Below are 26,291 nucleotides of genomic sequence, written 5' to 3' on the forward strand. Positions count from 1 at the left end.
ACACACACACACACACACATATATATATATACACACACATATATATATACACACACACACATATATATACACTTTTTATTTATACCTTTGAGGAGAGAACTAGAAGCTGATAGACCAGAGGTGGTATTTCTTGAAGATTCAACTTGCCGAACATCCTCAATACTTTTTCCACCACAAATTCCACCTCTTCTGCAGTCAGAGGGACATCCCTGTGGATCAAAGACTCTGAAGGTCAGAGCTATGGCCTAATTTGGGAGACATTAGAATATTATAACTGCCTCTTTGGTTTTTATCTAAGAGAGAACCATAAAGGGGGCCAAAAGCTTTACATAACCAAAGTCGCATTGGAAAAAAAATCATAGTTCTACTTTAAATAAGCAATTAAAGAAAAAAAGGGAGAATATCCTGTAACAGAAAAGAGGTACCAATACTCTTACTTGGGGGAGAGTAGTGTTTGAGCTTGCTAAACTTCAATTTCTAACCAACAAGTTCACACAGCAAGGAAAAATGAGAAAAGGGAATAATGATGCTTACTTGAACATGGAGGTAAGTTGGATTACATACTGCTGATCCCATCTGGTTAAAGAAAATGACAAAGAATATGTAAGTTCATCTCAATTTAACTCATTTGCATATTACCAAGTAAAATTAATAAGGAGGGAAAAAATTAAGGTCATTTCAAGTTTGATTGGGTACCACTGGAAAACAAGATCAAAGACTCAAATGAAATAACAGCTCTTAACCTACAAAACTATAAAAATCAAAGTCTGATATTCAATGCTGGGAATTTGGGGGAAACAAATGCTCTCCATATACTATTTTAGAGAGTGTATACTGATATAACCCCTCTGGAAAGACAAGCTGGCAATACTATTCAAGTTTAAAAATGCACATAACCACAGATCCCCTCAAATTAGTATTAGAAAAATATCCCGAGTGCATGCTTATAAAAAGTCATCTAGATGTAAGGATGTTCATTGCAATACTTTTTATAATAGCAAAAAACCAAATAACTATATATTATTTATTGGGGGAAAAAAACACTCTTAACAAATAGAGATTAGCCATTTATAACAGAATAGTATGAAACTATGGAAAAGAATGATGTAGGGGCACCTGGGTGGCTTAGTCAGTTAAGTATCTGCCTTCGACTCAGGCCATGATCCCAGGGTCCTGGGATCAAGCCCTGCGTTGGGTTCCCTGCTCAGAGGGGAACCTATTTCTAACCTATTTCTCTCTCTCCTCCCTGCTTGCGCTGTCTCTCTCTCTCTCAAATAAGTAAAATCTTTTTAAAAAAGGAATGATGTAGAGTTGTGTATACTGACACAAACAGATGTGTTAAGTGAAAAACACAAGGCATATTACAATATGTACCAAATAAACTCTTTAGTTTATTAAAAACAAATGAGGGATGCCTGGCTGGCTCAGTTGGAGAAGCATGTGATTCTTGATCTCAGGATCGAGTTTGACCCCCATATTAGGTATAGAGATTATTTAAAAATAAAATCTTTAGGGGTGCCTGGGCGGTTCAGTTGGTTAAGCAACTGCCTTCATCTCCGGTCATGATCCCAGGGTCCTGGGATCGAGTCCTACATCGGGTTCCCTGCTCAGTGCGGAGCCTGCTTCTCCCTCTTCTGCCCCACCTGCTTGTGCTCTCTTTCTCTCTCTCTGTCAAATAAATAAAATCTGTAAAAAAGAAAATTTAAAAAAAAAATCCTAAAAAATTTTTTAAAATTTAAAAACAAATGAGCAGATACATACTTAATTTTAAGTATGTTAAGGATCTTATATGAAGAACCATAAAAGCTGTTATTTCTGATTATTTCCCTTCTGTTTCTTTTTAATCTACCCAACTGTAATCACTGTATTACACAACTTAGTATTCTCTTTATTTCACTGACTATAGGAAGGATTTTTCGTCTTTGATGGTTTTATATATTTCACTTTAATAAGGGTTTAAATTTCATGGAGTGGCTCTACCTTAACTTACATAGGTTACATACCATAATAACTTACATTTCTCTATTATTATACGCTTAAGTGGGTCACAATCTTCTGGGTTGAACATGTTCATGTATGAGGATTTTCTTATTATGCTGGAGTCTTTCTTTAGGGTAGCTTCCCATATTTCTGGCTTAAAGGTACAACCATTACTTATATATCCCACTCACTTAAAAAAATATATAAAAGATATAGCAGCAGGGTGACTTCTCAGCCTTAAGGACCTTAGGACTCCAAATAAAGCTAGAGGACAATACTGTGTTAAGATGAAAGTCAAGTAGAGGCGCCTGGGTGGCTCAGCGGGTTAAGCTTTTGCCTTCGGCTCAGGTCATGATCTTAGGGTCCTGGGATTGAGCCCCGCATCAGGCTCTCTGCTCAGAGGGAGACTGCCTCCCCCTCCTCTCTCTGCCTGCCTCTCTGCCTACTTGTGATCTCTGTCTGTCAAATAAATAAACAAAATCTTTAAAAAAAAAAAGATGAAAGTCAAGTAAATAGAAACTATATGGAATCTTAGAAGAGAAAGTATAGTAAGTAATCTCTCAAAAATTCATCACAAACTATATAAAGGGTTTTACACTGTACATTATAAACAAACTAACAGACTGAAGACTTAGTGATACAAATTCCTGAAATAAACAGTAATCCCTTTTTTGGCCACTTGTACATCTGAGAAACTGCTACACATTAATAAGACTCACCTGCCAGAACACAGGGTGTTAATCAACTGCTTCTTACATTCTTCCCCCCTCAGTTCACCTAGAAATGCAAAATACACTGAGAAACAAATCTGATTAAGTAACTAGCAAAAAAGCCACTAAAACTGGAAGAAAATTACCTTTTCCATAATCTAGATTTTCCTTGTTGGCAACAAGGGCAGTGAGAACAATGGGTAATAACTCCAAAGATTTTCCATTTGTCAAGCTGCCCTCTTTGATAGCACCAACAAACTCCTTGGCCAATTCAACCAGTAATGATCCTGGAAAATTGTGAGCCTAAAAGTTTATGGGATAAAGAAAATGTTAATCAGAAATCTAGATGTTTGGTATCTCCACAAAATAGCGTCTCTTGCTGAATTAACAGAACTGGCACTGAAGCCCAGAACTGGTCCTATAAGGGACCCAGGAGAGCGAATGCTCTGGTACAAACTTATAATTGTAAAAGATTTCAAAGGTCAGAATCCTCCATCAGTTCTCCAGTGTTTTCAAATACTCTTCAAAGATATCAGATGTCCACAATATCAGAAATTAACATAAACATGGGTTTATGACCCATCCATCATCTATTCCATTTAACAGTAGTTACAAGTAGGAACTATGTAGGCTAGGTTTGGCACATTTAAGTTTACCCTCCCTTAACAAATTACAAGCCCCATCCCCAAATCTACCCAAAACCAAAAAAGCTTTTGTTTCCCATCTTACCTCTAGCATTAGTAATCCTATGATCTCAGATGCTACTTCTTTCTGCAAGTCCCCTGACTCCACTAAGTGGATACAACAAATGTATATCTTAAGTCTCCTCAGAGCTCCAGCCTCCTCAGAACAGGGGGAACCTTATTGTTTTAAACAAGTAGTACAGAAACAAAGGATAAAGGAAGAAATCTTAGAAAGTCGAAGGGCAAACAGGAAAAACAAACAACAATATAGTTTTAATACAGAAGTAGTATTATCAAACTACTGATTATTAGAATGTTTAGAACAGCAATATTTAGGAGCTTTATAAGAATACTTAAATGAGACAGACGATTGAAATGCCATCTTTTTTTTTCCTCCTACAGCATTAATTTGTAAAACAAATTCATAGTGCAAAAGGAGAAATACCTTCTAATACACCTTAGAGCCTTTTGGGGTCCAGTAACCCAAATTAAATGTCTTTAACATATTCCACTTCAAAACATAACCGAGTAATGCCAACAGGAATGGCAGAATAAAGACCTCAGAAAATCCTTCCCTCCATTAAAGCAGTAAGAAAACTTACAAAAATAATGAAAACTATCAACAACAACAATCCTGGGACAGGAGAATGGGATCTGATTTCCAGAGTTCCCACAAAATATCTTTTAAAATGTCCCCAAGAGTATGGTCCATATACAGGAAAAAACAGAATAGAAATTAACACACAAGCCACAAACTGATAGATCTGCAAGACACATATCTAATAAACAACATGTATCCAGAATAAGAAATCTTAAAACTCAAAAATAGGAAAACACACAACCCAATTTTTAAAATGGACGAAAGATCTAAACAGGCCAAAAAAAAAAAAAAAAAAGAAAAGAAAAGAAAAGGACCTATGATGGCAAGTAAGCCTATGAAGACATGCTCAATGTAATTTTCTCTTAAGGAAGTAAAAACACAAACAACTATTAAATACCACTGCCTACCTACTGGAACAGCTACAATCCAGAAACCCTGACCCCGCCAAATGCTAACGGCCATGCAGAGCGCCGGGAACACTCCTGCATCGCTCCTGAGGAACACACAGCGATGCGACCCCTTTGGAAGACAGGTTGGCAGTTTCTTATAAAGTTAAACACAAACTTGCCATAGTACCCTGAAGCGATCGCACTCCCAGGTAATGTACCTCAGCGAATTAAAACTTAGGGCAACACAAAAACCTATTTGCTGAAAACTAATGTTTACCACAGCTTTGCTCGTCATCAAAAACCAGAAGCAACCACGCTGTCTTTCGGTAGGTGAACGGATGAACTGTGGACCCCCGTACAATGGGGTACTGTTCGGTGATTAAAGGACTGAGCTACTGACTCACACGACATGAATAAATCTTAAATGCATTTTGTTAGGTGAGTGAACACAGATCCAAATAGCTACATGATGAGCGCCTGGGTGGCTCAGTCTACTTTCGGCTCAGATCATGATCTCAGGGTCCTGGGATCCAGCCCCGCATTGGGCTCCCCGCTCAGTGGACCCTGCTTCTGCTTTCCCTCTGCTTGCTGCTCCCCCTTGTGCTCTGTCAAATAATAAATAAAATCTTAAAAAAAAAACAACAACCACCACACACATACACAAACCCCAGCTACATGTCGTGTGATTATATTCACGTGACATTCTGGGAAAAGCAAAACTGTAGGGGCAAAAAACCCCAGGTGAGTGGTTGATGGGCTGGGGGAAGGGAAGTGGGCAACTGCAGAGGGGAGGCCTGGGGGGGGTTTCAGGTGATGGGATTATCCTGCAGGATCCTGGAGTGCTGCATACAGAATCCTAAGTACTGCCAAATGCATAGAACTTGACAGCCCGGAGACTGAGCTTTAACATATGCACATGAAAAAAAAAATCATCCCAAGGGGCACTCAGTCAAGCTCTCTCTCTGATGAATAAAATCTAAAAAATGATGAATAAAATCTTAAAAAAAAAAAAAAGAAATAAAAGGCATCCAATTTGAAAAACAAGTAATGTATCCCTATCCATAAATGACATAATCACGTTTATAGAAAACCCTAAGGTATACTCAAAAAAATAAATTGTTAGAGGGTGGCACCTGGCCGGTCAGTTGGTGGAACGTGTGACTCTTCTTGATCTAGGGGTCGTGAGTTTGAGTCGCATGTTAGGAGCAGAGATTACTTTTTTTTTTCTAGATTTTATTTATTTATTTGACGGAGAAAGAGAGCACAAGTAGGGGGAGCAGCAAGCAGAGGCAGAGGGAGAAGCAGACTCCTCTCCGAGCAGCCAGCCTGATGCAGGGCTCGATCCTAGGGTCCCAGGATTAGGGCCTGACGGGAAGGCAGCCGCTTAACTAAGTCACCAAGGTGCCCCTTTTGAGATTACTTTAAAATAAAATCTTATCTCAGGGTCCTGAGATTGAGCCCGGCATGGGCTCTGTGCTAAGTAGGGATCCTGCTCCAGATTCTCATTCTCTCTCCGTCTGGCTCTCCACCCACCTGCCCATTCTCTCTCTCTTTCTCCAAATAAATAAATTAAAAAATATAATCTTAAAAAAAAGTCTACTGCATTTCCATATACTAACAATGAACAATTAGATGACTAAATTAAGAAAATTCCGTTTACAATAGCATCAAAAAATAGAATACTTAGGAATAAATCTAAAAAAAAGTACGTATAAGACTTATATTCCAAAGATTATAAGATACCACTGGAAGAAATAAAGAGAACCTAAGTAAATGGAAAGACATTCCATGTTCATGTAATGGAAGTCTTAGGCTAAGATAGCAATACTTCTCACATTCACATTCAGCTTCAACACAATCCTACTAAAACCCCAGCTTCCCTTTTTTCAGAAACTGACAAGATAATCTTAAAATTCATATGAAAACACAAGGGACCCTGAATATCCGAAAAAATCCTGAAAAAGAAAAACAAAGTTGGAGGACTCAAACTTCTCGATTTTAAAACTTACAACAATACGGTAATCAAAACCGTGTGGTGCTGACGTAAGGAGACATACAGATTAAGGGACTAGAACCTTGAGTCTAGACATAAGCCCTCACATTTCTGGGCAGCTGATTTTCAGTAAGAGTGCTAGTGAAAACAAGACAAGATGAAGTTGGACTCCCACATCACACCACATACAAATATAAACTCAAAATGGATCAAAGATCTAAATGTAAAGCTGAAGCTATAAAACTTTAAAAACAAAACATGGGTTTAAATCTTCATGACTTCGGATTAAGCAATGGTTTCTTAGATAAAACACTCAAAGAACAAGCTATAAGAAAATAAAATGGACGTCAAAAAAACTTTGTGCTTCAAAGCATACTATCAAAAAAGAGTGAAAAACAACCCCGAATGGGAGAAAATGTTTGCAAATCATATATTTAATAAGGGACATGTACCTAGAACATATCAAGAACTATTACAACTCAATAATAAAAAGACAACCCGATTTTTTAAAGTGCACATTATCTGAATAGACAGTTCTCCAAAGAAGATGCAGAAATGGCCAGTAAGCACCTGAAAGGATGCGCCACATCATCAGCCCTCGGGGAAATGCTTATCAAAACAACGGTGAGATACCGCCCCCACCCCCTAGTATGGCTACAGTAAGGAAGACAGTAACAAGGGTGACAAGGATATGGAAAAACCATCATCCTCCTTCAGAGCTGGTGTGAATATAATATAGAAGTCAACCAAGATATTCCAAGTCATTAAGCCCCAGAGCTCCTTTGCGCCTCGTTAATAAGCACAGGTTAAATACTAAACATTGCTGTTTTCTTTTCCACAATTCTTAAAGCACAAGTAAACCAAAGTGCATTTCATGAAAATACATCCTTTATAGGCCCCCAAACCAGTGATACAATCTCAAGTATCCATTTCAATCCCCTTAAGTAAAATTATTTGAGTCCGTAAGACAGGAGGCTGCTTGCTTTAGTTGACTTTGTGAAAATCCCAAAACACAGAAAAGTCTCAGTGCGGCTTCACACAGTAAGAAAAGCAGCAATATGTGTCCAAAGTAAAAATCTAACGAACCCAGGCGGGCAGAAGTGGCATGAATTATTACCTTTGAAGATGGCTCGCAGGAGCGCTCCTGCAGCTTTTCCTTTCACTGCCTGATTCTGAAGCAGATTAGCCAGCTGCGACCAAAGAAAGAAGAAGCTTCAGGTTTCTGGCAACAATTTCTCTATCCCAATGGCCTAAAGTCCCAATATGAATCATCTGTCGGGTTCACCCCCTTCAGAGACTGCAGGTATCAAAATATCACAGACTTAGAGCAGCATAGAACTTAACAGGATGCAGGGCTGTCAAGACTGAAATTTATCTGTATCTTCACTCTAGAATGTCTAAGTACAACAGAACTTACTAAAGAGAAAAGAGCATAGTGATAGGATACTCTCTTTTTTTTTGTTGTTAAAATAAGTCTTACTCCTTCTGTAGAGAATGGGGGGTGGGGGTGCTTAAAAGTGAAAGAGGGGTATATGTTAGGAGACTGCAACAGTGTTCGAAAGTGAGAGATGGTAGTGGCCTAGCCCAAAGAGCAGTGGAGATATTACTGGTTGGACTGTGCCTGTGCCACCCCCCTTCAAAATTAATGTTGTTGGGGCACCTGGGTGGCTCAGTGGTTTAAGCCTCTGCCTTCGGCTCAGGTCATGATCTCAGGGTTCTGGGGTCGAGCCCCGAATTGGGCTCTTTGCTCAGCAGGGAGCCTGCTTCCTCCTCCCCTCTCTGCCTGCCTCTGCCTACCTGTGATCTCTATCAAATAAATAAATAAAATCTTAAAAAAAATTAATATTGGAGTTCTGACCTACAGGACCTCAGAATGTGACCTTATGTGAAAATAGGGCTGTTGCAAATGTAATTAGTTGAGGTCATTACAGTTGGTGCAAATACGACTATCCTCATAAGAAGGGGAATCTTGGACACAGAGACAGATGCGCAAGTGTGCTGTGTGAAAACGAAGGCAGAGAGCAGGGTGATAGAAGCTCAGGAACACCAGAGATTGTCATCAACTCCTGGAAACTAGATGAGATTCTCACAGCCTCAAAGAAACCAACACTGCCAGCACTTTGATCCTGGACTTTGAATCTCCAATCAGAAAAATAAATTTTTATCATTTAAGGTACTCAGTTTATAATACTTTTATAGTTGGCAGCCCTGGCAAACTAAAAAAGAAGTAGTAGACTAAAGATATATTTGACAGCTCAAATTAGTAGAACTTTGCTGTGGTCTGAATGTTTATGTCCCCCCTAAATGCACATGTTGGAATCCTAATGCCCGATGTGATAGTATTTGGAAACGGGACTTTTGGAGATAATCAGGTCATAAGGGGAGAACTCTCATGAATGAGATGAGTCAATTAAGAGATCCCACAGAGCTCCCTAGCTCCTTCCACCATGTGAGGATACAACATGAAGTCTGCAAATCCAGAAGAGGGCCTTCATCTGACAATACTGGCACTCTCATCTCTGAATTCTAGCCTCCAGAACCATAAATGTTCCTCATTTATAACTCCACATATGAGTTAGAGCATATAATCATCTTTCCCTGTGACTTATCTCACTTAGCATAGTGCCTTCTAGTTCCATCCACATCATTGCAAATGGCCAAGATTTCTTTTTCTTTTTCCTTTTTTTTTTTTTTTTTTTGATGGCTTAGTATTCCATTGAGTATACATACCACATCATCTTTATCCATTCATTTGTCAAGGGGCATCTGGGCTCTTTACATAGTCTGGCTATTGTAGACATTGCTGCTATAAACATCGAAACCCTGACACTTCTTGAAACAATTTCAGTTTTATTAGAAAGCAGTGTGGTATGGGGAAAAAAAGAAAACTGGACCTAAAATCAGATGATGAATCCTGGCCATGCCATTTACCAGCTTCATGGTCTCAGTCAAGTTATTTGACTGTGTGTCTCCATTTCCCTCCCTCCAAGGACAGTTAGGAGGATTCAATTAGATGACACACAGAGAACTAATGCACAGGTGCTCAATGAGTAACTCTCTTCTACTCCCTCTGTCCTCGCTCTTCTTCCTCCCTCCACTTACATGATCTCCCCTCTTCCTTTTTGACTTTATGCTTTTTACTGCATTTTAAAACACAAAAGTAAATGAAATAAGATTTTGTATCCTTGTCGTTTTAGACGGCGTTAACATTTTTCTTTTAATTGGTAGACTGCAACTATCAAGTTAATGGCACAGTCGAGATAGACTTTTTTTTTTTTTTCCTAAATAGAACAGCCCTCATTTTGCAATGTCTGATGTTTCCTCATGATTATACGGAGTTTATGCATTCCTGGTCAGAACACAGGTGATACTGTGTCCTTATAGCGTCACACCTAGAGGCATGTGATGTCCATCTATCCCTCACCGGTAATACTAATTCTGGTCACTCAATCAAGAGTTTTGCTTCATTTTCCCACTTTATAGTTACAACCAGCGAGCAGTTTGTAGGGAGACACTTTGACCATGCACGTATCCTGCTCCTCATCTAGTTTTCCCTTTATATAATGGAAAAGCCTAACGACAACCACCATTACCAGGTTATCAAAGTCAATATCACCAGGAGTAACATTGACATCATGAGCCCAGCAATACAATACACTTGAAAAAGGCAAGGCACCATTTCTGGGGTCCCTCTACCAGGGATGAATGACCTCAATCCAATCATGAGACGCACCAGACAGGCACCAGCTGAGGAACATTCAGCACAATAACTGATCAATACTCTGCAGGGTTATCAAGATCATGAGAAACACAGACTGAGGAACTGTTGCAAACTGCAGAAAATCAGGGAAAAATAACAAGTGCAATGTAGTATGTTGAGTGGGATTCTTGGGGGAAAAAAATGACATTAGTGGGAAAACCACCATACAGAGTTTGAATAGGGTCTTTAGGTTTGCTAACGGTATTGTGCACATGTTAATTTCTTGATTCTTAAAATTCTGACTAAGGTTATGTAAGATGCTATGGGAGGGATACACAAAAATTCTCTATTATTTTTACAACATTTCTGTAAGTCTAAAAGTAGCTCAAAATAAAAAGCAAAAAAACAAAAACAAAAACAAAAAAATTCCCTGGATTTAGCATCCACTGGTTTCTTGCCTGATCCAGTCTTCATCATGACAGCTGCAAAACGACGATTTTCTAATGCTAGCACAGTAAGCAACAGACTGTCCTCCCCATTTTTTTATTATCAGTATGGAGTCACAGATTTATTTTTCAATGTCTTATAATTCATAACTGAACTTAATTATTTGGATGTTCTAATAGTCTCAGGTCTAGGTGATGGAACCCCTCCAAGATAGCTCATATGTCCTTGTGACTTGCCCTCATCATTTTTTCTGAGCACTTCTTTACTTTCTGGCTTAGCAAGATATTCCAGGCTCATTTTGTATCTATCAAGCACCCCTCTTAAAATCAGCCATTTCTCTGAAAAGCCCTGGTTCCTTTTAGTGGGGAATGATTATTAGAGACCAAAGATCTAATTCATGGCTGTGCTTGTTACTACTGTGGCATCTTTGGTGCCACATCTTAGTTCTTTCAGTGAACAGAGCTTTAAAACACACACACACACAGAGGTATGTATACATATATGCAAATACATGCAAATATACATGTGTGTGGATATGCATATATGTCATTAAGTTCATATCAGCACTTCCATTTCTAATTTATCCCCACAGGGTTCTTTCTTGCCTTCCTATATCCTGTATTTTTCCCTTGTACCACAGTAAAAACGCTGACTCCCAACCTCAACACATTTACTGAACTCTGTATTACATCTAAAAATCATTTCAGAAGTGCGTTGCCCATATCATCACATTAAATAATCCTTTTTTTTAAAAGTTCACAGTTTACTTGTATTTCTTCCTTCAATCCTCTGCCCAAGACAGAGGGTATATAGTCAAATACTTGGATTAGCTTTTTTTTTCCCCACCTCCCCACCTTCAGTATGGTTATGGAATTCTTCCTGAGTTTCTTTTTGTAAGGATACACAGATATATGTATGCTTTACTTCCCTTCTTTCTTATATAAAAGGTAGAATGATACACATTTTTCATTTTGCCTTTTTAACTTAGTATCTTCTGGAAATCACTATCAGTCCCTATCGAACTTCATTCTTTTTTACAGAGTCAAAGAACAACCTCATGCATAATATAATTTCATGTTTGGAGGTACATCTTTAGGGTAGTCCTAGAAGTGGGATGAGTGTTGAGGGAAAATGTATTTAAGTAGTTTTATTAGATAGCATCAAATTCTAATCATGGTCTTACCCATTTCTGCATTCCTACCAGCAACGCATGAGTGACTCTTTCCTCAATCTCACCAAGAGTAGACAAGATGTTTATTTTTTTCCCTACTCTGACAGATAAGAAATAGTAGCCGTTTCATTTTAATCTTTATTGTCTTATGAGTGAAGCATCTTTTTTTTTCCCCCAAGATTTTATTTTTCAGAGAGAAAGAGTACAAGCAGGGGGAGTGGCAGGGAGAGGGAGTCGCAGGCTCCCCACTGAGCAGGGAGCCCCATGCAGGACTCTATCCCAGGACCCTGGGTTCATGGCCTGAGCCAAAGACAGACTTAAACCAACTGAGCCACCCAAGCGTCCCTGGAGCATCTTTTCTTATGTTTACAGCCATTTTTATGTCTTCCTGTGATTATCTTCATTTATTTTGCTCTTTTTCTATGGGCTTTTGGCCCCCCCCAATTATTTTGAATTATTATGAATTAGGGATATTAATCCTTTATCCGTGATACATTCCAAACATGTTCTCCCAATTTGTCATTTGTGTTTTGATTCTGTATTCATTTGTGTTTTGATTATATATGATTATATGGTGTTTTTGGTCATGTAAATTTTACTTATATGTAGGTAAATTTACCAATGTTTTACTGTATCTAGATTTTGAGTCCTAGAAAAGCCTTCTCTGCACTGAAATTAAAAAGAGGAATCTCAACCATTTTCTTCTAATATTTAGATTTAATTTTTAAAAAAGATTTAGAGAGAGAGGGCACACACACAAGGGGGGGGGGAGGACAAGCAGACTCCCCACTGAGCAAAGAGCCTGAAAAGGTGGGGAGGGGCTCCATCCTAGGACTCTGAGACCATGACCTGCGGTGAAATCAGATGCTTAACAGACTGAGCCACCCCAGGCACCCCAAATTTTTTTTTTACATTTAGACCTGATTCATGTGGAGCTTATTCTTTAGCAGTATGTAAAGAATATACCTAATTTTACCTTTTTTTCCCCTAAATGGCTATCTAGTTGTCTCAACACCATCTATTAAATACGATCTTTGCCCCCATCGTTTGGAATACCACTTTATCATATACTAAATTTTATATGTAGTTGGGTCTATTTTGAGACTCTCTCTTATTCCATTACCTGTTCTTTACTTCATACACCAATACCACACTGAATGAGAGAGGATTTTTGGTACATTCAGTATCTGGTAGGGCTGGTCCGTCCTCAGAGATCTTAGATTTCAGTGTTCTCCTAGCTATTCTTGCCCATTTTTCTACACGAACTTTGTTTCTACTACGTGTAAGAAATGCTATTGATTTTTCCAGAATTTTATACTCCACTACCTTGCTGACTTCTTGCTGTAGATGGTTTGACCACAGGTTCTTCAGGGTTTTCCGGGTGTACTAGTATGACATCTGCAAAGACAGTTTTATATCTCTTTTGCCTATCCTATGCCGTTCATTGTTTTCTCTAGTTTAACTGCACTGGCTAACAGACTGGGACAATGTTAAACCAGGGTGGAAAGAGCAGACATTGCTGCCTGGTTCCTGCTCTCACTGGTCTCATCATCATGCCTCTAGGGTTTCCAATTAAGATGCTGACTTTAGCATATGTTTTACCATGGTAAGGAAACAGGCACCTACTCCTATTTTCTCAAGGAGTTTTTACCAGGAATGGGCGAATTTTGTCAAAGACATTCTCTGACTTGTAAAGATAATCACAGGGGCTTTTGAGTAATATACTCTCTAACACTGAACCAACTTTGTATTCCTGGCATAAATTCCACTTGGTCATGACTGATTTTCTTTTCATCTGATACTGGAATATGTCCCCTAGTATTTAAGACTTTTGCATCAATGTTTATAAGTGAAGATGCCCTTTAATTTCCTTTTTCTATGATATCTTTATCAGGTTTAGAGTATCAACATTATGCATCTAGAAGTTTTCCTTATGTATATACATTTTTTTCCACGTTATATATGCTGTCAAAAAATTCTGTAGCATTGAGACTATCTCTAATTTCTGATTTCTAAGAGTTTGGTAGAAGTCCCCTGTGAAATTATCTGGGCCTGGTGTTTCTGTGTAAATTAACTGCTCAACTCTTTCTTCTATGTAAATTGGTCTCATTAAGCATTCCATCTCAAACTGGGTCAATTTTATTAAACTATATGCTCTTAATTATCTGTTTCCTCTAGATTTTTTTTTTAGATTTTCAAATTTATTTGCATAAATGTGTACAAAGTAGTATCTTACTATAATTGATATTCTCTCTTCACTAATAATTATTTCCGGGTCACCCGAGGGCCTGGTTCGTTAAGCATCCAACTTCAGCTCAGGTCATGATCTCGGGGTCCTGGGATCAAGCCCTACCTTGGGCTCCGGGAGGAGTCTGCTTGTCCCTTTTCCTCTGGCCCTCCCCGTGTTCATGCTCTCTCTCAAATAAATAAAAATCCTTTAGGAAAAGGTTATTTTCCCCTTCGTACATTTGTGTTTACCACTTTACTTTTTTTTTTTTTTTAGATTTTTAATTTATTTATTTGACAGATAGAGATCACAAGTAGGCGGAGAGGCAGGCAGAGAGAGAGAGAGAGAGGAGGAAGCAGGCTCCCTGCTGAGCAGAGAGCTGGATGCAGGGCTCAATCCCAGGACCGTGAGATCATGACCTGAGCTGAAGGCAGAGGCTTTAACCCACTGAGCCACCCAGGTGCCCCATCACTTTACTTTCTTGATCAAATAATGGTTTTAACTATTTTTTTCAAAGAATTAGGATTTTGATGTATTAATTTGATTTACTGGTTTCTGTTCTCTACTTGCTTAGTGTCCAGTTTTATTTTAGTGGTTTCCTCTTTCTTTCTTTTGTTTACTTTGCTGCTCTTTCAAGAATTTAATTCATTTATTTTATTTCTTAGCTGATTTTGGTGATTTTTAAAAAGTATTCTACAGACTGATATGTAGCGTTCTCATTATTTTTCTAGAAATCCTCTGATTTCTGTTGGTATATTCCTTTTTATCAAGAAGTTGTTTAGAAGGTATTTTACTTCCAGGTAGAAAAACCTTTCTGGGGCACCTGGGTGGCTCTGTCAGTTAAGTGCTGACTCTTGATTTGGCACAATCCTAAAAACAGGATTGGGAATCAAGCCCTACATTGGGTTCCATGCTCAATGGGGAGTCTGCTTAAGATTCTTTCTCCCTCTCTTCTCTCTCTCTCAAACAAACTACCTTTTTATTTATTTCATTTCTAATTTCTAATTTTTACTGAGTCGTGATCAAAGAGGGCGGTTTATCTATTTCTACCTTATGGGACCTATCAACGTTTTCTTTGTGCTCTAGTATAGGACACAATAATCAATTTTTGCAAACACCTTACACGTTCAAGAAGATATATATGTATTTCTTTAAAGATCTATTTTTTTAAGTAATCTCTACATTCAATGTGGGGCTCAAACTTACAACCCCAAGATCAAGAGTTGCATGTTCTACTGAATGAGCCAGCCAGGCGCCCTGAAGATGTGTTCTCTTTTATTAAAGTATTCTCCCCATGTTTTAAATACTCTTATTTTCCATCTCTTTGCAATCTTTGTTTTGTTTAGGTATCTTAAAGTCTGTATTCCACTTCCACTAATTTCCTCTTTAGCAGTGCTTTGTCTACTGTTAACCATCAAGGTTTTCACTTCTAGTATTCTGATTGTTTTCCAAATCCATCCCTTCTTATTTTATGGATTCTATTTCTTCACTGACATATATGAATGTTAAAAATCACATTAAATAGTTGTATGAAATATAACGTCCCTTTTATATTCCTCTAGTCTCTCTAAATCTTCGAATATGAATTTTCCCATTACTGGATATGTCACTCTGTCTTGTCACAGGCTTCTTTTTGTGTTTTATACTTTTTTATTCTAAGCATATCTTCTACAGACATTTTATTAAATAAAAATGTACATACTGCTAAAATATTTAACAAATTTCTAGAAGATATAAAAAAATAACTAATATACTGGTCAACAAAATCAAGATCCAAAAAGATCTTGACAGTGAAATGAAATTAATTTAAAAAGATAATTAACAGATATAAATGTAAAATTTTGTATGTGGTTTCTAAAAACTTAACTACAGGAATTCAGAGATGATGGAAATGAGCCTAATATCAACAAGTGCAAAAATAAGTTGGGGTTTTTGGTTGCTTGTAAGAGCATGAGACAATAGTATAATACTGCGGCCAAAAAGTTGATTCTGCATGAATGGAGCAATCAGAGAAATGTTAGTCCATTCTACTCTAGTGGTAGAAAACATGCTAAGTCCTGTGTTCAATTTAAGACTTTTAAGGAAATGTTAACAGAAATGTTCAGAAGACTGTGTCTACATTGAAGAAATTTGCTAACACTTATTCAGCACCTATTAGATGGTTTATGTGCATTAACTCATTTCATCTTTACAAAAACCAAGAGATAGGGATCCTTCCTTGGGATAAGCAAGAATCAGAGAAGTAATTCAAAGCATCTATTTATATCATGAATTTTGTTCTAGTTCTTAGTTTTACTTATAATGTTAAAACCTCTTCAAACTCCTTCTGGAAGCATTTAAAACACAAATTCTAAATCAATACATTAATTAAAAACTGCCTTGAACCAAATCATAAATGTCTATAGAATGTTTCAAGCTGAAACTTATCCACTGGGTTGTCTCAAAAAGGTACTAGAAAACCAATCCTACATAACTAAAAAAACAAAAACAAAAACAAAAAACCAACCAACCAATCAAAAACAGAGCCAGAGCCCATCCCTGCATCAACTCCCAATTAGTGTCACACATTAACAGAGATTACAAGCTAGATTTTACCTAGCTTTGATGACCACAACACAAGCATGCAAAACTTCCTTTAAAAACACAATACTCAAAGTCAGACATATATATTAATGTTTAAAGTTAATGTTAAACAGGGATTCCTTTCCATGCAGGAATCTGAATAAGCTGAGATCACTTATTACGGAAAAAGGGAAATATATCAGGAGGGTAAGAAGATTCAAATAGTAACTTAAAAATATTTTACTGCTTATAAACTTATTTTCTTTAAGAGAAAATATTAATAAAGGGACGCCAATAGACAAAATGTCTCACATCAATAATTACAGTCAGGATATTATCTTCAAATGGATTCTCCTAAGAATCTTAAAAGTACACTAATTTGTTTATGTATATACAGTTGCATAAATGTTTAAATGTTATATAGCTGTAGACAAATGTCTATTTGTTGTCTGTTTCTCTTCCTGTCCCCCATTTCTTTACATTTGAATTTTTATCAAATAAATCCTTGTCTCCTAAGGAGAGTGGAGATAGATGAAGTGGTAGAATAATTTTTCTAACATGTCCTTTGAATTTGTCATCATGCTTGACATTTGGTTTCAGCAAAACATGCTTCTTTATACTTACATCTTCTTCTTTGAGGGTCTGAAGAAATTTCTGCAGTCTATCTGGTGTTTTTTCTGCTGCTAGAGATATTATTTTCTGGTCCATTTTTGCACATACCAGGGAACTGTAAGGGAAAGTGTCAGAGCTGGATGATACTTTCAGAAGTAAACAAGCTTGATTATTTTCTTTCCCTGTTAACTATTTCACACATATTATAAACCGTGTACACAGTGGGTTCTCATTAGTATGAGTATGTGATTCTTATCCAAACCAAAATAATCTGGAGAATTCCCTGGAATTTTCATATTAGAAACCTGTATTCTAATCAAGTAGTTCAACAATTTTTGCCCACATTTTTATGTATTTTTAGCATCCACCTAGCACACTGCCTAGAACAAAGCTGCTACATAATAGTATATCAAATAATTATAAACATATACATAAGAATATGTATTATAATCTTATAATAATAATATTTGATAAATGAATACATCAAGAACACTGTAAATACAAAGTGCCAATTAAATGGTATAACAGGGCACCTGGGTGGTTCAGTCAGTTAAGCATCTGTCTTTGGCTCAGGTCATGATCCCAGGGTCCTGAGATTTAGTCCTGCATTGGGCTCCCTGTTCAGTGGAGAGTCTGCTTCCCCCTCTACCCCTTCTCTCTCTTGGGAGCGCTCTCTCTCTAAATAAGTTTTAAAAATTAAAAAAAAAAAAATGGTATAAAAACAAATGAGAAGTTAACAAGACTAGTGAAATAAATGTGTGCGTAGAGGTCCAAAAGGCTTCCCCGTAGAGAGCTCGAACTGGAACATTAAGATTAAATTTAGACAGTCAAGATAGCCAGATGGAGTACTTTATACACTACTGAGAAGGAGAACGTCATGAACAAAGGCCTTCATATAAGAATCTGAAAAACCTATTTAGGGAAAATGAGGGACAGAGGTTTGAAGTTCAAGTAGGGGAGCAATGAGTACGAAGGCTAGAAAGATAGGCTGGGAATAAAAGTGCAGGATTTTTTTTTAAGATTTTATTACATAATCTCTACACCCAATGTGGGGCTCGAACTCACAATCCCAAGATCAAGAGTTACATGGTCTACCTACTGAGCCAGCCAGGTGCCCCTAAACTGTGCAAGATCTTAAATGCCAGATTAAGGGATTCAGATTTTATTCTGTAAATGATGACAACCAAAATTCTTGGAGCAAAAGAAAATCTACCTGATTCAGATTCTGCCTGTTTCAGACTGAACAAGTGTTTGAGCAAACAATCTGGCATCAACACTTAGATTAAAGTGGGCAGAGAGTAAGGACACAGAGCAGAGACTAGGAAGTTACGGAGGGCTATTTTGGTGATGGACACAAAAGCCTGTGGTGACTCTGGGGCGTGGAAAGGAAGAGATGAAACGGAAGCCTACTGGGAGGCGGGATTTAGTGAGCAGCTATGGGAGGGAAGGGGGGAAATGCAGACTGCTGCAAAGAAGACCTGCTCCCCCTCCTGTATTTCCCTCTCCTGTATTTCTTCTTGTCTCCCACCCCCATAAAATGTCCCACCCTCCACACCGCTACTGAAACCAGAAGCCTGGAGGACATTCTTAACAATTTCACTTTCATCCATCACATCCGCTGCAAGTCCTGGCAATGTCACCCCCTAAACCTTTCTCAAATCTGTCTACTTCTCAGATCCACTGCTGCCACATCACTCCATAGCCACCAGCATCTGTCATCGGAACGACTACAAAAGCTTCCTAACTTGTCCCCCACACAGCAACTAAAGTAATCATTCTGAAACACAAACCAGAGGTGGCTGACCCTCCTTCCACCTCTGATTCTCACCTTAAAACTTCCCAGAACTCTTCCACAGCTCTCCTATTGGTCCAATATCCAGACGTCAGGATAAAAAAGCCCAGCAGGGTCTGGCCCGCATCTAAGTCCCCTCCATCACTATATACTCCTTGCTTTCAGTCCTTCCAACTCCCAAGTTCTCCTGCCACAGGCCCTTACACTTGACTTTCAGTCTGGAACTTCTATACATACCCTTCCTCTCATCCCCTGCCCCCCAGTCTTTTAATTCCTACAAATCCTTCAGATCTCAGCTCAATCTATCCTTCCCCAGAAGCTAAAACTAGGTTAAATGCTCCCCTATTTTTTTTTTCAAGATTTATTTAGAGAGAAAGAGCAAGCGAGCAGGAGGAGAGGGAGAGAAAGAATTTCAAGCTAAATCCCCGCCCAGCCCTATCAGGACTCCATCTTACCACCCTGAGATGATGACCTGAGCAGAAAGGGACTGAACCATCCAGCCGCCCCTAAATACTCCCCTATTATATTCTTTCAAGACAACAGCAAATTCTCTCACGTCACTACACATTTAACATGACATCTGTAATTACTAGATCAAGAACTATCTCCCATTTGACTACAAACTTCCAAACCTCATGAAGATGGGGAGGCATGTCTGTTTTTGTTTACCACTGATCCTCCAGTAATCACAGTACCTCCCTTGTAACAGGAGCCCAATAAATACCTATTGAACAAATAAATTACTTAACTCCCTACAATGAATGTAAAGCCCCTGGGCCCAGCCCTAGACATTCATTAATTTGATCCTCAGACCACCTCTGTGAAGCAGGTGCTATTAGTTCCAATTTAGATGAAGATCTTAGGGCGCATGGGTGGTTCAGTGGGTTTAAGCCTCTGCCTTCCCCGGGTCCTAGGATCAAGCCCCGCATTGGGCTCTCTGCTCAGCAGGGAGCCTGCTTCCTTCTCACTCTCTGCCTGCCTCTCTGCCTCCTTGTCATCTCTGTCAAATAAACAAACGCCTTAAAAAAAAAGTATAGATGAAGATCTTTAGGGATTTGGAGAGATTACATAATTGCCCCCAAGGGTCAGAAGGCCAGTAGTGGCAGAGGCAGAAATGAAACCCAGGACTGTCCAGCTCCAGCCCCCAAGACCCGCAGGCTCTTAGTTACTCCTCCCGCCCCCGTCAGGGCCTGGGCGGGGTGGGGGAGTGGGGAGGGCAGAGAAAATGCAGAAAGGGCGTACTGACCAAGAGAGACGTGCAGCCAGAGGGGGAACACGCTGAAATCTATCTCAGCTGGTCCATTTGCTAAATTCGGCCGAAAACCGGAGAGGAGGAACTACCAGGCGACTGCGAAGCGCGCGGCACCTCTTGTCTGGAGGCGCTGGGACCAGCGCGGCTCGGGGACGGGAAACGCGCGGGTGTTCGCGCCGGGACTCCCCCGGGAGCAACACGTAAACACAAACTAGGACGCGAGGCGGCTGGCGATGCGGGCCGTGACCGGGCCCCAGGGGAGAAACGGGGTGAGAGGTCTCCGACGCAGGAGCTGAACCCCGACAGAGAGAAGATTCTAGCAGGAGGGCGGAGAATGCAGCCCGCCCGGGAGGTGGCAGCCGCGGAAACCGAGGGATGCGGCGGGAGACAGGCCGGAGAAAACTCCAGAACGCCAGCTGGCAACAGCAGTCCTCCAGTGCTCACAGACCCGCTCCCTCCCTAAGGCGTGGAGTGCCTGCGCCCCCGCAGCGCGAGAAGCCCCTCCGCACGGTTACCTCGGCCTCGCCGCCACAACAAACTTCCAAAAAGCCCGCTCAACTGCACGCCGCCGCACTTCCGTCACGGGACACAGCAGGCCCCGCCCCACCCGCGACTTATTTCCGCTGTCAGGGCGCATGCGCGTGGGGTGTACCATTAAGGCAGAAGGGGCCGACAGTCCTCGGACGTTCCCATTCCCAGTCGCGGGGAGGCGCAGCGGGCACACTCGCATTCAGAACCGCGGAGAGCATGCGCAGTGTGGCCTGAACGCAGCTGGAGCGTGGTGTTGACCGGTTAACACCCCCTGGTTACTGTTAGGGGAAGAGTGAGCGCCAGAGTGGCAGAATCAAGGCACCTGCAGGTCTTTGCATCGGAGGCACCTGGAAGGCAGATGAAGACACAAGAAGTGTCCCACTCCTTGTGTTAGGGGAGGTGTCGGTAATCCCCAAGATGTAAGTCCCACGTGCCAGGGGCTTTTTTGCAAAACCTCAGCTCTTAGCGCATAGCCTGGCAAAGCAGTAAATTCTCAGTAAATATTTGTTAACTGAACAACTAACAGTAGAACAAAGAGCAATGGGGCCGGTGGGGCAGATTTTTTAGCTTGAAGGAGCAGCTTGGGCAAAGGGCCTGCCTGAGAGCACCAAGCAAGAAAGCTCCTGACTAGTGCAGGAGGTGAAGGTGTTTGGGGGTGGGGGTGAGAACGCAGGAACTTGGAAGTCCTTTTCACATCACGGGTAGTGTGGAACAGCAGAAGTGGAAGGACACGACTGTACTCGTTGTAGGAAAATCTCTCTGGCAGGTGAGTGCTGCAGAGAGTTAAAAAGAGATGATGGGGGGCACCTGGGTGGCTCAGTGGGTTAAAGCCTCTGCCTTCATCTCAGGTCATGATCCCAGAGTCCTGGGATTGAGCCCCGCATCAGGCTCTCTGCTCAGCAGGGAGCCTGCTTCCCTTCCTCTCTCTCTGCCTGCCTCTCTCCCTACTTGTGATCTCTGTCTGTCAAATAAATAAATAAAATCTTAAAAAAAAAAGAGAGAGATGATGGGGGTGGGGAGGACTGAAGGCAGGACCCTCTAGGGGCTACATTGCCCTGGAAATAGGTAGTTGCAGTGGGGACAGGCAGAAACGAGTGGACTGCATGTGAAAAAGATTAGGAAGTGGAGTGCCCCAGTTTGGGGTAGATGTAGGCAGAGCTGAGGAATATCCAGGCTTGAGTGACAGGCGGGGGTGGGTTGACACTGCCAGGGAACTGACACAGGGAGCCCAGGGAAAACTGTAGGTTTTGGGGAGGGGGTGATGAGGATGCCTTCATGGGGAAAAATCCTCAGATGGGAGGCATTCAGTGTGGAGCCTGACCCCCAGTCCTCAGGGGTGGGATGGGTCTACTTGGCCAATACTGGAAGAAACAACCGCTGGAAGAGAAGGACGCCTGTCAGCTGCCCAGGCCTGCTCCTTGCGTATGATCCTTCCAAAGCAACTTTTACTTCTATCACGTTCCTGGCCCAATATTGAGCTGTAATATGTGGCTAAAACGCACCTGAGTTGGAAGGTGATTCCTGAAAGGAATTCTTTGGCTTGCTAAGGACACAGATGACTTTGCCTCATCTTCTCCCACAAAGCCTGCCTTCTTGGCTGCTTATGGGAGTGGGCCAGACAGCCACAAACGTATGTGGCTGTGCTCATTTGCCTTTTTGAGTGTCCTGGTGTGCATCCTGGGTACACGTACTGAACTGCCCGTGTGAGTGTCTACCCAGTGGCACTGACAGTTCAGTGTCTCTCCTCCCCTTTGTTGCGTGAATGCATCATCTGTTTTCCATTAGTACGAATGGGTGTTATACATGCAAAGGAAAAGAACAGGACTCGAATAACAGTGTTCCCCACCTGCCGCAGGCTTCCTTACTAAACAACAAATCTTACTCATCTGCTTCAATCAACTAGATTCCTATACTGGGCAGCTGGTGATCCATTAACTTTAGAAGAAACAGCCAGTTAAAAACAGGTTCACAATAGTGGAACGAAATGTTCTCCAGACCTTGTCCGTAGTTCACATTTGGGTGGTAACGTTATAACTACTGATATTTGCAAGAGTCCAGAGAAAAAGGACAAAGGGAGGCCCCCTACCATTCAGGATACTGGGTCCTCCAGTGTGAGGGGCTTCGTGTTTGCATGAAGATCACTTCATGCCTCCCCCCTAGACCGGCCGTTGGCTACCCTTTGGGCCTATGGTTGTATACACCAGCAGGCCTACCCTGGAGAGCGTGGACCGAGGAAAGGGCCTGTATAGGCCGAGGAAGCGAGTTTGGGGATGTTTTGGAAGGTGCCCAGAGCATGGTTCGAAGGACGGCATGTGGGTTTTGGTGGTTACACCCAAGGTTTCTTGATCCTCCCATCATCTAGGAAGGGAAGGCGACATTGTTTAGGAAAATAATCAAGGTAGCGTGTATCAAAAGCCTAGCACTTAGAAACCCTTCCTAGTGTCGGTTCCCTCCAACAGTCCCATATTTAGGTCTAAATATGGAAGAATTGAACTCAGGGTCTCAAACACAGGTTTGTACACCCCTGTTAACAGCAGCATTGCTCACAGCAGCCAAAAGGTGGAGACAACCGAAATCTTCACGGACTAGTGAAGGGATAACCAGAATGTGGTATATCCATAAAAAGGAATAATCTTCAGCCTTGAAAAGGGAGAGAATGCCGGCACTACAATGTGGATGAACCCAAAGGACATTATACTAAGTGTAAGGGCCTATTTAGCCAGAGTGACTCCATCTTGGTTAAAAGCCATTTTATTGTTCGTGCAGTAAAACTTAAACTGACCCTGCCCCCCCCACCCCCCGAGAAACTTATTTAGAAGCAAGTCTGGGAAGCCAGGAAAATATGGTCAGCCAGTTCCTAATAACAGAGCCCAGAATACAAGGCCAGGTTGGCCAGTTCCTGATAATAGAGCCCAGAATACAAGGACGAGTCGGGCCAGGTGGAGACATCCAATCAGTAAGAAACACACGTACTCTTTCCCTAACCACCAAAGAATGTAAACCCCACCGTTTGCGCGCCAACCTTGAGCACTAATTCTGACCAGAGTAATAGGTTAGGTCAAACAGCTTCTATAGGGTAAATTGTAATTCAATTGGCCACCTGCACGTGTCCTAACGTGATTATACAAGTTACAATTTCATTGGCTACCTATGTGTGGCCAGGTTTTTGCTCTATAAAAATTAGTCTGTGGGGCGCCTGGATGGCTCAGTTGTTAGGTGTCCTCCTTCGGCTCGGGTCATGATCCCAGGGTCCTGGGATCAAGCCCCCACATCGGGCTCCTGCTCTGCGGGAAGACTGTTTCTCCCTCTCCCACTCCCTCTGCTCTGTTCCCTCTCTCGCTGTGTCTCTCTCTGTCAAATAAATAAATAAAGTCTTTGGGAAAAAAAAAAGTCTGTGAGGCTGGGAAGGGTCACTCTCCTTGGAGCAGGCCCTGGCCGGTCAGTCTGATTTCTAATGCTTGGCATAGTTTAAAGCTTTGCATAACTTCAACTTTGTTACTTCTAATGCTTAGCATAGAATAAAGCTTTAAAGGGGCACCTGGGTGGCTCAGTGGGTTAAAGCCTCTGCCTTCGGCTCAGGTCATGGTCTCGGGGTCCTGGGATCGAGCTGCACATTGGGCTCCCTGCTCTGCAGGGAGCCTGTTTCCTCTCTCTCTCTCTCTGCCTGCCTCTCTGCCTACTTGTGATCTCTGTCTGTCAAATAAATAAATAAAATCTTTAAAAAAAATAAAGCTTTAAATAACTTTCACTTGTCTCAGTCTCATTTCGTTTAATAATGGACCTAACACTAAGCGAAATCAGCCCGTCCCAAAAAGACGAGTACTGTATGATTCCACTCATAGGAGGCATCAAAAGAGTGAGATTCACAGGAACACAAAGTAGAATGATGCTTGACCAGGGTCTGGGGAGGAGGAAGAAATAGGGAGTTAGTGTTGAATAGAGAACAGAGTTTCAGTTTCGCAAGATGAAAAAGTTCTGGAGATCCGCTTCACAACAACATGAACACTTCACACTACTGAGGTGGACACTAGAAAATGGTGAGGATAATTAGCCAAAAAAAAAAAAAAAAAAAAAGGATAATACGATCTGGGCAGCTCATAGGATTGTTAAGGAGAACCAGCTGAGTCTACCCTGAAGAAATTCTAACTTGGTAGGGTTTGGGGTAGGAGTTTAACAGCTCACTCTGTGTATCCCCAGTGTCTAGAAAAGTGACGCCCAGGATACTTCATGCTTATTAAATGGGTACAAAATCATGAACTCATCCTTGGAAAAATATGGTTTTAAATTATCTCAATGAAATGTTATATTTCAAACCCCAAATTTTGGCCTAAAAATACATTACTTGTGAAGCTTCTTGTGAACTTGCAGTCATTTGAAGATTTAAAGTTCAAAACAGGTGCCTGGACGGTGCAACTGGTTGAGTGTCCAACTCTTGGTTTTGGCTCAGGTCCTGATCTCAGGGTCATGAGATTGAGCCCCGTGATGTGCTCCGTGCTCCAGGGGGAATCTGCTTGGGACTCTCTCTGTCTCTGGCTCTGCCCCTCCACAATCTCTCTCAAATAAATAAATAAATAAATCTAAAAAAAAAAAAAAGTTCAAAACAACCACAACAAACAAAAATGTTAGTTCCCTCCCCCTACTCAGTCTCTCTTTTTCTTAGAGGCCTGAAAGACAGGACGCGGAGAGGAGAGGGGAAAGTAATCCTTAAAACCTGGCCCCTCGCAATTGGTGACATTTCATTAAGGCTTGTAGATGACCATAGTTCACTGTACGCCAACCGACTGGAATTTAAAGGTTTGTAGATTATCTAATTGTATTCTATCAACCTTCATTTCATGGTTTTGGTCATTATACTGTGGTTCATTATGAGAATGTCCCGGTTTGGGGGAAATTCATCCTGTTTGGTTTTCCTCGTATTGTTAAACCTTACTTCAGTGGATTTTATTTATTTTCACAGCTTTTGTCTCTGGCAGTGCCCACTCTCCCACTGCCACCGGGGAGACCCTTCTTTGGGGAATGAACCTGGCTCCGGGATGCCTGTAGCTTTTAGTTCTGTGGGGTAGCCGGTGATAGTCAAAGCACTCTCATTCCCACTGCATGACTGTAAGGAAGGGGCAGAATGTCCGTCAACCTGGGTTTTCCTATTTTCCAAAGGAGGGGTTGAGACCGGGGCATTCCTTAGGGTCCTCCCTCCCCCAGGACATTTATTACTGGTCTAAAGGGAAGGGCAGTAACCAGACTCTTGACCCCAGGAAAGTGAGGTAGTGTCATCTTCCCCAGAAGCCAGGGGCAGGTGTGAATTTCCTGAGCAGCCACACCTGTGTCATTCTCACATCTGGAGGGTCTGGAGGAGGGAACCCAGCCTGTGTGTTGCACAGTAAGGGGGCTTTGGAGTGTCCAGGACGGCACTCCCCACCAACTGTGTGGCTTTGGGCAGGGCTTCCCACCGCTCTAACTCTCAGCTCCCTATTCTGTAAGAAAGGGAAGATCCTCTCTTCCTCCCATCTGGAAGGACTGGATGAGATACTGCAAGTAAGTCACCTGTCACAGTACAGAATGCAGGCACAGCCAATCCGAGCCCCCTCCCTGCCTGCCTCCAGCCTGGGAGAGAGAGCCAGGGAGCCCGCAGTTTTCTGCCAAC

General features: G+C 41.2%; 1 protein-coding gene across 1 annotated transcript in view; it reads right to left on the reverse strand.

Moving 5' to 3' along the window:
* Nucleotides 1-20,694, reverse strand: part of FANCI (FA complementation group I) — an 82,087-nt gene extending 61,393 nt beyond the window's left edge. Inside the window, exons 1-8 of the mRNA XM_080808080.1 lie at nucleotides 20,635-20,694; nucleotides 17,088-17,190; nucleotides 7,474-7,546; nucleotides 3,420-3,550; nucleotides 2,837-2,993; nucleotides 2,700-2,757; nucleotides 535-576; nucleotides 86-209 (exon numbers count right to left, since the gene is read on the reverse strand). Coding sequence (XP_080664206.1) covers nucleotides 86-209; nucleotides 535-576; nucleotides 2,700-2,757; nucleotides 2,837-2,993; nucleotides 3,420-3,550; nucleotides 7,474-7,546; nucleotides 17,088-17,171 — 669 coding nt within the window. The 5' untranslated portion in view covers nucleotides 17,172-17,190; nucleotides 20,635-20,694. The remainder of the gene's footprint in view (nucleotides 1-85; nucleotides 210-534; nucleotides 577-2,699; nucleotides 2,758-2,836; nucleotides 2,994-3,419; nucleotides 3,551-7,473; nucleotides 7,547-17,087; nucleotides 17,191-20,634) is intronic.
* Nucleotides 20,695-26,291: the final 5,597 nt, after the last annotated feature.

This window comes from Martes martes (assembly GCF_963455335.1).
Source record: "Martes martes genome assembly, chromosome: 7".
Classification (NCBI taxonomy): domain Eukaryota; kingdom Metazoa; phylum Chordata; class Mammalia; order Carnivora; family Mustelidae; genus Martes; species Martes martes.